Below are 13,617 nucleotides of genomic sequence, written 5' to 3'. Positions count from 1 at the left end.
AAAGCATAACATTACCTAATAAGCTCGGTTCGTACTTAACATAATCATCGAAATAAAACTCTAGTTTTCTCTTCTGTTCGCTTGATTGTCCTTTATTGGATGTGTTCTTTTGTATTTTGAGCTTCCCATACCACAAATAGAGGGAATAAAAAGAACTCTGCTAAAGTGAAATGGATATGCAAGTATAAACGTATTAAGTAGGGGAATAAAGCTCATAAGTCGTTGAGCAACTCAGATACTTTGCAAAAAGCATCACCTCAGTTTGGTTTAAGTAAGAAATTTTAAGTAGTTGCTATTCAGAAATTATAAAAATATTTAGAAGTAAAACTATTAAAAAACTTCTATTGAAAGCAGTAACAAAAAACGCATATAAATTTTGTAAAGTCGCAAGTGAGAAGATTGTAACATTTCATTGAAAATATTGATTGTTCCTACAATAAACGAAAGAGCATTTTCACATGACTAATTTAGCTTTCACCTTCACAATGATTTCCACCCCAAATCGCAGGAAATATTCCAAGCTTGAATTGAAACTGCGAGTGAAAAATTTCGCAAATGTCATCCATATATATATATTGTTATTTGTAAGCTTGTTGTTCATACACGCGGCATGGTGTTATTTTATGGCTCTACTTGTAAAACTCTCTTTATTTCATTGTGTAAATATTTTTCTGTTATCGCCAGTCTTTCGTTAAATTCGCGCAATCCGACGCCTGCTGTGTTACGCAATGAGCTGTTGAGCTCAAACAAAATTGAGCACAGACAAATAAATGTTACGCTTCAGCCAACAGCAAAGTTTATTCGCTACATTTTCATATTTCGATATTTTCTGTGTCGGTGGGAATTTTATATGTAACTGTTTTGTTTTTTTCTTTTTGCTCACAATGTTCAAGTGAAAACTTTGCAGACATATAAAAGCGGGATAAACGCTTTCAACGCCCAAGCAGGTGGTTGATTTTAATGGCTTATACAAGTGCAGAGTATGTGAGTGTAATAGATACAAGCATACTCGGATTTCTGCAATAAATAAAAGTTGGAAAGCCATACTGCGTGGGCAAAATGCGGAAAAAATCTTCAAAAATACAAAACATAACAAAAAAGTTTAACGTTACAGAAATAAGTATTTATTTTTTAGATTACATTGAGCATACTTATAAACAAATCCTACACTGCCATTGGATAAGGTAACAGCTGGACTTCAAAATCCAGAAAGAAAAAAAGTCGCTAAAAAGCTTGTGAAAATTGCACTTGCTTATTAGAAAAAAGATTAATAAAAGTCTTTTCAAAGAGCATCGCATCTAATATTTACAAGAAACCAGGCTTTTGGAAATGTTCAGTCAGCTTTAAAAACCATAAAATCTGTTCACTTTTATGTAGATCTGCAAAAAAAGGGTCAACCAATTTTCCATAGCGCCATCTGACGAAATTTTTGCATTTAAATATTTGAACAGATTAACGTTAAAAATAATTTCCTTAATATTTGTATAAATAATCGAATACAGCACTGAAAAATAACAAAATCTAGTGGTTCGAAAAAAACCAGTAAAACAGCGCCATCTAGCGCAAGCTTCTGATAAGAAATAACCTTTGAAAATGCGTTATCTAAGCCGAAAAGCTGTTTCCGCGCGAATTTTAGCAAATAGTTCGTTTATAAATAATCATAAAGTTTTCTAAGGTTTTCTAATGTAGAAAAAAATTTATATTGACAATTTAATTTTTTTATTTTCTTTAAAAAACGTGTTGAAATAATTTTTGCAAGAAGCACCGCATATAACACTTGTAATGAAATATGCATTCAGAAACTATTACTATTATTAAACCTTACAAATAATAAAATATGTTATTTTTCTACATAAACTCTAAAAAAAGCAAACATTGTACCACGACGCCATCTGTCGCAAGCTTTTGAAATACAATACCATAAATGGTAAAAATAAGTACATCGAACCAAAAAGCATTGTTGTTACATATTCCATTATTTGTGTTTTGTTCAATTGAATTTTAGCACTTTACTAGAATATGTAATTCTTTATTAGAAATCACCAACTTTTCTATGGAAAATTACTGCTATTTAGGAAAAAAAAACTTTCTAAAAAGCTAGTGGAAATTTCAAATTTAAAACAGCATCGCGTATAATATTTATAATGAAACACACATTTAAAAGCGATTACTAAACTTTACAAATAACGAAATCCTATATTTTTTTACGTAAACCCTAAAATGAGCGACAATTGTTATGCAGCGACATCTGGCGCAAGCTTTTTATAACAACTAAATATTAAAAATAATTTATTTGGAACAAAAATCAGTGATTTTCAAAACTTTTCAGTACACTTCCTCATTCGGTCGAGTACTAATAATTATTTCTTTTATAAAGGATCACCAACCGTACGAGGAAAAAATGTTTGTCACCTAAAAATTGTTCTGAGAAATACCTATGAATTTTACTCTACTTTTAATTTTGTCAAATATGTGTCATGAGGCATGTAGATAACGCTCAACTATGATCCTTTCTATAAACTAAAGGTTTGAACTGGTATACGCAAAGGCAATGACTAAAGTCAAAATTTGATTAATTTTCAATATTTTCAATAAAAGTGGCTAGAAGCTATAAGTATAGGTTTATAAGCTTAAAATCAGGTACGAGCTAAATTTCCTTATGTCTAGGCTGAGTATACATGATGAACATACTGATATAATACTCATCACCAGTTTGTGTCTACTACGTTCTTTAGTAACTATACGCTTAGCCCTATGTACTTACCTTCAACTTCGGTCGAGCCCGTATGTATGCGCTTGTATGGAGGACTTTCATGTTTGACATCCCGATATCTTCACAAAATGTGGCATGGATTATTGCTCAAGACAACGTAAGAATATTCATATCAGAAACGGAGCATTATGGCATATAGCTGCTTTATGGACTAACCGATCGAAATAAATTTCTTGCATGGAAATTTCTTCATTTTTACTTTAATGTAACTGGGGTTAACATTTTTTCTTGACGATTTTATGAAAGTTGGACCTCTGCCCTCTCTTTGCTATAGATGATTGTCAGATTCCTCTCATCAATCTCACAGGTCAATGCTAATGTGACGTAATATCAAAAACGCACAAAATTTAACTTTGCCCCAAATTTTTTTCCCCCACAGTGCTAGAAAAGTGTAAGAATATGAAAGGAAATAAATAAACTTTACAAAGTTTAGAAAACGCCCAACATGCAACATAATTATTATAATTTCCTTCCGTTAGAAGTCAAGAGAAAAATTTCATCGCAAATGAGGAACATGAAATCAGATCAAAATATATTTTTCAATTTAATTTCTCATATTCACAATCGCCAATTATCTCATTATATAAAGCGAATGCAGCGAACTTTAAACGAATTAACCATACATTTTCAATACGTCCTAGTAATTATCGCTACTTTACTTCCTCTGCATTCGCACAAGTTTTTTAACAACCAAAATCACAGTTCTCAATATTCATATACACTACTAACTACTTGCCTGCCAATAACGCAAGTCTCCAGTGACTTTGGTGTTAGCCAAAAGTCGTATTGGCTGCTAGCCAAGTGTGTTGTGGTGTCCATTAATGGCTTGTAGTAGTAGGAAAAACTAAACTACCAACAATGATGCTGACTAACGGCAGTCAAATGAATGAAAATTGCTTGCAAAAAAAAAGTAGGTTTCACGAGGAGATAGAACGAAAGTAAAAAAGTAGACTGCACGCGAGGTAGAGCGCAAGTAAATGAAGAAGAGCAAAATTGCACGCTTCCTGTGTTGTGAGCATTTTCAAAACAATTTTTGCTACACCTTTGTCACAAGGTCGGTTTTTTTTTTTTTTTTTTTTTTTTTTTTTTTTTTTTTTTTTTTTTAATTTTTTTTTTTTTTTTTTTTTTTTTTTTTTTTGTGGAAAACCTGGTTAACTACAATTCGATGTATATATGCCTATGAGTATTGCTTTCATACTGATGCCATTTACTAAGGTGATCGCGTTGTTACTTAAAAATCGTTTACTTTCCCTTTAAATATCGATTTCAATCAGCAAGTAATATAAAGAAATAATAATCTAGTCCTGAACATGTACCATAAGATATAAAAAAATAAAAATAAAATAACATATATATCCCTTATCATTGAAGTAATTGCTCAGTACAGCGTAAAGCTCTAGGAATTGAGTAACCGATGACTTACGCCTTGACAAGATGCAGAATCCTGTAGAAATTTGTATTGGCTACTAATCGTTTTCCTAATTTATAAGTTCAAAAACAGGAAATCTTATTTTCTATGGCTTCACAAAGGACTACGTATAGCAGTCCGCGTGCGATATCTCCAGATCAGCCATCTAAGCTAGGCTTTCACATGCCTTCAACAAAACTATTACGAAACTAGTGTCAATTAGACTGGTATTCAATTTTTCTTATGTATGGTGTGTACAATCTTTACAGCTTGGAAAATGTTTGGCCGAACTGCTTCGCTATTTTTGGGGCGCATCTGAGTTTGGTTTTTATAAATACAGAATACAGAAAAAAGTCAGTCGAATTTAAGTGTTRCTCTTAGGAAAACCAGTGTATCAAAATAGATTTTTTTTTTTTTTTTAAGTTTTATTTCTTTTACGTCTTGGTTTTCGAACGTCGACTCCCTGACTGGTAGCTACGCACTTGAGAAACTGACTATACCCGCCGCCAATAGCCACTATTATGATGTTTACACTTTTCAAACTAACAATAATGTTGTACTAGTAGAAAGAATATTTCTTTAAAGGAGCTTAGCAGGTTTTTTTCAAGTGCTTTGCTGTGATCTTAAACAGCAAGATAAACGTAGTGTCTCGCTAAACACATACATATTTCTATACCTACGGTTGAAGTTATTTTTCTGCTGTTAAAATCTTATTGTATTGAAAGCATATCTTCATGAAATTTAGTATAGACTATTTCCTAAGTCAACGCTACTGTATCTGAAGATTTTTTTTTAGATCAGACCACTATAGCATATAGCTGCTATACGAATTTAACGGTTTAAATAAAGTTCTTGTATGAAAAACTTTTTTATTTGACAAGATATCTTCACGGAATTTATCATGGATTATTGTCACAGATAACACTACAACATCTGAAAAAAATTTTTTAGATGAGACTACTATAGCATATACATAGCTGTCATACGAATTGAACGATTTAAATAAAGTTCTTGTATGAAAAACTTTTTCATTTGACAAGATATCTTCACGAAATTTATCATGGATTATTGTCACAGATAACACTACAACATCTGAAAAAAAAAATTCTAGATCAGACTACTATAGCATATAGTTGTCATATAAACTAAATAAACAAAATCAAGTTCTTGTATGGAGGTTTCTTTGTTTGTTGCTTTGGTTCAACAGAAATTAACGATTGCCTATTTTACAAAATTTTGCTCACAGCTCGCTCTTTGCTCTGCATAGACGCTTGATTGATTTCTCTCATCTCTCTGACAGTTCAATGCTGGTGTGACGTCATACCAAAAAGTAAATTCACAATTTTATGTTGTTCAAATTTTTATTTTAAATCGACCAGCCTATTAGCAATAACTACACATTGAAACATATACCTGTATGTATGTATGTGTATATATTAATATTAGCACAACTTCCCCGGTACTAAGTGCCACGATACTAGCACCCAGCTGGCGTTGCTACCTTCAACCAACACCAACAAAGGTGTAGTGCAGCGCAGGTTATTTGATTTCACTTTGTATCCGTCTGCTTGCCAGCTTGAAAGAGTTGCAACTGCAGCGCGTGAGTAGTGGCAAAGGTGGATAGGTTTTGGCATGTCTAAAGGGTGCAAACAGATACATGCCAGGAGCTTTCATTTGCATGTCGACACATTTTTTTTTTTTTTTTTTGTGCCTTTTTTAGGTCGTTTTTTAAGTTCATTTTTTTATTTTTGGGTTTTCCTCTGCTGGCTGCGTGTAAAGGCGCTATGTGGCACCAATAGCTGTCTGCGATTTTTTCCAACTATCCGCCTGCCAATAATATTGCTTATTTTTTTTTCACACACACACACATAGCTTCTTTTTTCATACGCTGCGACGTAACAACGACTTGCTGAGGTCAGATCGCCGCGTTTGCTTCATTGCACTAATGGCGTATGCTAACGGCACAAGGTAATAGCGTAGCGCACAAAAAAGCCGACATTGGTGCACGCTGAGCCACATTTAATGGCCCAGATAGTCTAAAGGATACGCAAAGCTCGCTTATCCGCCGTCATGTATCCTGTGTACTCGCAGATAGCCTGGCAGACGATTTTCACTAGCTGACATGGCCAATTTGATTGCGAGCAAACGTTTTTTTGTTTTTTTTCTAGTAATTTTTTCCTGTAGCCAATGCAGTGTTGTTGTTGCGGCCGCTGGCGTTTGTCTTCGCCATGTTGGCACTTTGTAGCGCTGAGTATATTTCCCTTTTTTACATGTTTGCTAGCCATTTGCTTATGGCGTCTCATATTGGTTAACGATTTGTGCTTTGGTTGCACTGCTCCCCTGTAACTCGCCTCCACTTCGCTCGCTCGTCCAAATCGCTGTTGTTTCTAGCCAGCCATTAAGTGGTCATACACTTGCGGCTCTGCTCTCCATTGTGTGTCCTTGGTGTACTTTTTGGTTTTTAACTTGTATATAAAAATCAATGACCGCAACCGGCGAGTACTACCCAAATTGCTATAAAAAATATATGCGTCCATTTCGGATTCATAGATTTGATTGCGTTTTATTTTCATTTATTTTCGCAAAACATGCGCCAAATGAGTGGTTTGTGTATTTGGCAATGTATTTTTTGGCCATTTAGCAGGTCAATTGTAAATAGCAAAATTACCTTGAAAACTGTTATTACTGTGCTCTCGCTCTCTCGCCGTAGCATGGCGGCAGTGTTAGAAATTATTGGGTGTATAAAAATAAAGTGAAAACAAAGCTACTGTAGTGCCATTATAAACTTGTATTTACCTCCTATTCAAATGAGCGCAATTTTGCCAAAGTGCTAGTTGAAGTGCCTAATGGCTATCAATTTTGGATTTCGTTTACAAGTGTGGCTAGAAATTGACGTTGCCATATTTAAGTTGCATTTCAGTGCCTTCTGAGTAGGTTTGTTAAGTTTTAAGGAAAAAACAAAAAACAGAAAAAATTTCATCTAATCCCCTTCACAAGCACTACATAGCATAGCATGAAAGGAATTTATTTTGATTTTGATCAGTCAGATTGTATGTATATGATATATAAGCTATAGTAGCGTCATCTGAACAATATTTTGGAGCATATAGCGCTGCTTGAAAGAGTTCTTCCTGCCAAATTTCGTGAAGATAAACTGTAATAAAATAGTTTTTCAAAGAAGGGCTGAGTGGGATCGGTCAGTTGTATCTTATGCTGATCCCATATCGGTAATTCCAGCAAATAAGCATCATCTTTCTGAGGAAAGACCCAAAATCAATATCATATCAATGTCTCGAAATCTGATAGAACCGGTGAATATAGACAGACCGACGAAAATTGTTCAATCGGTTCAGTCAGTTACGCTGATATCCTTTATTTTCGGCTTTTCCATCTGGGTGCTATAAAATTCGTGGCATAGCTTAATATGAGTTTCTTTCTACCAAAGATTTAACTTTGATTCTGAGGACAGGAAAGATTCGGAGTAGCGTGAAGGGTTCCAAGCTGATCGCAAGTATTGTTCTTTTTCGGAAACAATAAGTGACTTCTCGAGTATAGTCTTGGTTTTTCGGGAGGCAATTTACTTCTCAACTGTTTACTCTGTGGAAAATAGCACCTTTTGGTTGGATTTCAAAGCTGTTCGAAAGTCAGTTTATTCAATACTTTTATCACTTTCTTTGCTTCTTTGAAAAGGGCCGATTTTTTATGATGATTTGCTTGAATATTCCGGTTAAGCTGTTTAATAATCGCTATGAGGTTTTTGAGATGATGAAATGACCAATTCCCTTAAAAACCGATTCTACATTACCGGTATTGACTGGAATTTGATTCGGCGAAGTTATGTAATTTCGGCAATCTACCATGTTTGGATCGTTCAGCTTGGTTTAGGATTTGTCATTATTGGCTCGCTTCCTGCTGTTTCGGGGTGTCATTGAGTCGAACAGGGCCCGGAGAAATTTGTCTGCTGGGTTTGCCTTAAATTGCTCCATCCAAACTCGATCTCGGTTTTTGTGCAATACATGCAATGGATGTAGGCATCTTAAGTCTAATTAAGCCAGCTCGAGTTGAGCTGAAATTTGTTGAGTGAACTATGCGCTGGTTTTTTTTTTTATATTTTTTTATTTTTGTTTTTTTTTTTTTACAGACGCAACTTGTCTTGCCGCGTTAGACAAGCATACTAACTAATTTAATTAACTACCGAACATATATTGTATAATACTCATATACTAGAAGAAATCAAAGTTTTTGTCTTTTTTGCTCAACCATTAACTGATTAGCTGATTAAACGAAAGCCAACTGGTCTACTGATTTTTTAACTCTTTCACGTTGTTGTCGCTTCAAAGCGCAGCAGTAAAATTACATACAAACTGACTTGTATAGGATTATATAGTATACGCCCAACCATTAGCATACGCTGATTTTTCCATTAGCGAAATTACTTTTCAGATTGTCATGCAATTTATAGCGGCACTTTTAAAAAATTTACAATCGTATCTACGTCCATATATATATATGAAAATTCGTAAGGCTGTTTGTAACCCCAAAATGATGTTAAGGTCAACGAGGTGCGACGCCTTGCATACTTCTCGGCGAATGGGCATAATAAAATGCGGTCAACTAGCAGACGCTCGCCACGAATCTAATAATCTAAATGCCGAATCTACAACTTTAATATTTACAGTTAGCGCTGTTAAGGCTACGACGTCGCTGCCACCGCTGCTGCTGGGTTGCCATTGTTGCCAATGTGTCACTTGAGGGTGCAGCAGAGATTGAATAGAAAATTTGATTCGCTTCACTGGCATGACTATGCAAATAAAAATATTAAATGGACGAAATGGTAAAGATTTTACACAAAACGAGATTTAATGGACTTTGGGTGCGGCCAAAAAAATCTGAAAAAAAATAATGAAATTGCAGCAAGCAGAAGCAACTATAAATAACGGTCAAAATGCAATAAACTAGTGGAAAAGTGTGGCAAAACGGTTTGGCAAGTCGGGTAAATGTGTGGCATAAGACGGCGGGCGCAGACACTGTCGCCGTGTTAATAAAGACCCATAGCTTAGTTAGGGTTTTGTAAGCAAATTGCCCTGGCGCATGTGATTGTCGAACTTTATGACCCATACCACAGCGCCATTATATTATTTTAATGACAGTTGAAAGCTCATTAAGTAGCCACAAATTGTCTTGAGTTCGTATAGATACAACTATATAGCTTTTAACAAATATATTTCTTACTAATTTGGTAGAGAGACATTTCTTTGTGGCCATTACATGCTTTACAGCTACAGCCCTGTCATCCAATCGCGCCAAGGTTAGTAGTTCAAAGTCAAAATGCGCTCATAACTTTGCTCAAATATCAATATGCCCGTTTATGGCTTCTTTAAACGCCAACCAATGCCTGTTAAAACGTAATATAAAGGCTTAAGCTATGAGTGTGTATGTGCGTGTTAGCCTATTTGTGTATGCGACTTAACGGCAACTTATGTCTACTCCAACCACTAGCGCTCTCAACTGCTTGTTTGCATGCTAAACATGCATTTTGTAGCTTCAGCTTCTTTTGGTGTTTGTTTTATGAGCCTATTACATGTGTTTCCTACCCAAACCCATATCGACAGGCGCCCTATTTCCGCTCCTTGCCTCGTTGTCGTTTATTGACAGTAATGATGTTATAGAAGTAGTTTTCGTTACTACTTTCTCTCACCCAGTTATTTAGCACTGATTTGTTAATATTCTGACCTTCTGACCATCGTGAAAAACATTACTCTTCTTCAATGTCGACCTTTCTTGACTTGACCATAAAAACGCAACCGAAAATTGGGCTTCAAAAACTCCACATCTCACTCTTACTCTCTCGCTGCCGTTTTCGTCTACTATGAAGTTTTTATTTATATTCTTTTTGCAACTACCAAATTTCCGTTTTATTTAATACATTTTTTTACTATTTCATTACACAAGCATTCATATATTCTGCGAATCATGTGCGCCCTTTGTCAAATCCTTTCAATTTTTCTTTCTCTCGCATTTCTTGCAAGTAGGCATTACTATGCATAAACCCTTTCGAAAAAGTTGCTATCTGCATCCTCTTCTTCTCTCTCTAAACTAGTTTTAGCGCCTTTATTTTATTATTGTAAATTGTTTGCTTTTTTTTTTTTTTTTTTTTTTTTTTTTTTTTTTTTTTTTTTTTTTTTTTTTTTTTTTTTTTTTTTTTTTTGTTGTCATATTTATGACATATTGACAGTTATCAGCAAATTTATTGCCAGTTAACTTGTTACACTGATATACGTGCATTGTATATATGTATCACATTATTATGTACAAGTAATATATGCAACAACTACAAAGGTTTCGCATTTCATTATTAATAGTATCCCGAAAATCCGCTCTCACATAAACCCACTCTCACACTCTAAAGCTGTTAAATTGGCACTTTGTCATTGCTGTCAGCATTCAATGTCAAAGCCATCACTTTTGACTTCTTAATTCATAGCCCGCTTTAGTCGTTAAAGCATTTAGTGCTTTTGATATGGCGCTTAATTAATTAAGAGCTTATATTTCGATAGAAATTGGGTTCATAACGGCAAGTTAATTACTTTAAGAGAGTGCCTGAGAATTTGAGAGTAATTATAATATGAATGGTGTGGGTTAAGTGATGGCGGGTACCCGCTGTTGGGGATCTTAAAAACGCAATGAGAGAGAAGCGTATTTAATTTAGAAGACTTCGTAATGATAATCTATATATATTGTGACAACATAGTACACGGAAATTGTAAATAAACTGCAGAATATTTAATTAATCATCAATATTTGTTTTGCCGCCTTAAAGTAATCCGCACCAGATCGAATACAGTTATGCCACGTCTCGCAACAGCCTTCAGCTCCTTCAGCAAATTTGTTTTAACTCTTCGATCGGCTAAAAACGGGTTCCATTCCGATGATTGTTGACCTCTTTGCATGTCAAACTCCTCAACACATGTCTCATCGGCAGTTATAATTTCATGTAGATATTTCCGCAAAAAAAAAAAAAAAAAGATTTCCATGTATGAACTTGTTTCGGTCAGTTTGTGTCGCTGTCTTATGCAATAATGATCTAATCTGAAGAGTTTCTTCAGATATTACATCTTTGTGTGGCTGTTTTATGCAATAACGATCCGATCTGAAGAGTTTCTTCAAAGATTACATCTTTGTGTGGCGGTTTTATGCAATAATGATCCGATCTGAAGAGTTTCTTCAAAGATTACATCTTTGTGTGGCAGTTTTATGCAATAACGATCCGATCTGAAGAATTTCTTCAAAGATGACATCTTTTCTTTGGGAAGTAATTTTGCTAAATTTCATGCAGATTTCTTATCAGATAAAAAAGATTTCCATATAAGAACTTGACTTGGATTGGTCAATTTGGCAGTCAGCTGTATCCTACAGTTTTCCCAGTTGGCGATTGCGACAAATTGCCAGCTCTTTGATGGGAAAAGGACGTGTACAAAATTTCAGAGCGATAACTCAAAATCTAAGGGACTACTTCGCGTATACAAGTACTACAACTGGTGGTGCCACAATGGCTATTATACAGAAACTGTCTGCTTTCACGGTACTATCATTTAACTCAGTCATCTAATAGATTTTGTTCCAAGTTATTTTGAGCAATAGTAATAAATCTGATATATAGGTTGAGCCATTTCCAGGTTCCCTACCCTTTCAAGGCAAAAACACACAAACTTCAAACTTAATGAGGAATGTTCATTATCGTTCGAAAGAACATTATTTAGTGTTTGGACAAGTTCGAGCATAATGAACCTGAGTTCTTGCGTCGATATGAAACATGGCTGCATTATTTCAGTCCAAAGTCCAAAGCGTGGAAAAGCACAACAGTGAGCTGGCGAGGTTATGACGTCTGTATTTTTGATTGTGCATGGAATAATATTTATTGACTACCTTGAAAACGAAAGGACAGTAAACACCGACAATTAGCGTTATTGGAATATTTGGAAGACGAAATCGCCAAAAACGGCAGCATTTGAAGTAAAGAAAATGTGTTTCTCTAAGACAATGTGCCGTGTTACAAGTCAGTGAAAACGATGGAAGAATTGAAGGATCTTCGGCTTCGAATTGATCCACGTCCACCGTGTTCTTCAGATCTGACCACCAGCGACTATTTCTTGTGTTCAGATCTCAAACGATTGCTCGCTGGGAATAGAGATTTTCATCGATTGAAGAGGTGATCACCATAACTAAGGTCTACTTAGAAGCAAAGTACCATTTTTACTACAAAAATGCTGTAAAAAGTTGGAGAGTCACTAGATCACCATTGACGGGAACTATTTAAAAAATATATATATACATATATAAAATGTTTTCTACTACTTCTATGGGGAATTTCCCTTTCGCCTATTATACCAGAGTTTTTTTTTCGATTCATAGCGTTCGTTTGAGTTTGTGGGCGTTTTGTGACAGATATTCAGAGTTTTTTATTTCACAAAATATCTGCTATTTGTTTTCTAAGAAGCATTACTGAGCTTTTGTGAGTGCATTCGACAGTGAAGAGAATACAACAGATCATTAGCAATAGTGCAAATATCAACTAAATTCTATTCTATTCTAGCTTAGAGCCAACCTATGTATATTGTGAATGAACCTTTCTGCAAATGCCTATATTCTCTTTCGATTTCTTTTCAATTTCAGAACGACCATTAAACACTGAGTAAACAGCGAATTGGGCATTATTCCTGTACAACCACTTAGACACAACCACCAATAAACCCTAGACAGAACTTGCTAAGAGCATCCTATTGCAAAAAGACGCGCAGTTAATGAACGAAATAAAGTTAAATTTAATGGCATAGAGTTTAATATTAACATAACATAAGTGATAAGAGATATATACCATAAATGAGTAATTAAGCATAAATGTGTGTAAATGTGGAAGAGAAGAGCAAATCTATACTAAAACTGATGAAATATTTGTAAAAAGTAATTGCTGTAAAAGTATTAAAAAAAATAATAATAATTGAGTAGTTAGGTGAAGCAATGGCGCTAAATGACATATAAAGCTAAATTTGGATTAAGGAATAGATTTTGAGAGAAATTAAATATTTTTTTGATAAGCATAGTATTTTCATGCTTTTTAATTTCAATGCTTTTTAAATTCATTCATACTGAATTATTTTTTTTCAATATTTTTTAATCATTATTAATATATTTTTTATTTACATATACAATTTTGTTCTTTTTTTTTAATACACCGTGCTCTGTGCGGGGTTTACTGGTGGTTTTGGTTTTTATTTTTGCTCCCATTTTTGTTTTTTCTTATGCTCTCAGTTATATAAGTACTTTCTTTTGCTTTGAGTTGACCTTTTCTTTTCACAAAGTCAGTATTTTAACAGCTTTGACGTGAGCGTGAATTTGGATTTCTCATTTTTCACTTTTTGAGATTTTAGCATTATTT

General features: G+C 34.5%; 1 protein-coding gene across 3 annotated transcripts in view; it reads left to right on the top strand.

Annotated features, from left to right (window-relative positions):
* LOC108966784 (cysteine-rich motor neuron 1 protein) overlaps positions 1-13,194 on the top strand; it is a 378,691-nt gene extending 365,497 nt beyond the window's left edge. For all 3 annotated transcript variants that reach the window (XM_018929845.1, XM_018929844.1, XM_018929846.1), the window contains one exon: positions 12,855-13,194. In XM_018929845.1, the coding sequence (XP_018785390.1) occupies positions 12,855-12,873 (19 nt within the window). In that variant the 3' untranslated portion in view covers positions 12,874-13,194. The remainder of the gene's footprint in view (positions 1-12,854) is intronic.
* Positions 13,195-13,617: the final 423 nt, after the last annotated feature.

This window comes from Bactrocera latifrons, unplaced genomic scaffold (genome assembly GCF_001853355.1).
Source record: "Bactrocera latifrons isolate USDA-ARS-PBARC rearing strain unplaced genomic scaffold, ASM185335v1 scaffold_17, whole genome shotgun sequence".
NCBI classification, from domain to species: Eukaryota; Metazoa; Arthropoda; class Insecta; order Diptera; family Tephritidae; genus Bactrocera; species Bactrocera latifrons.
The sequence above is the reverse complement of the archived record's forward strand: the minus strand, read 5'-3'. Positions and strand labels throughout refer to the sequence as shown.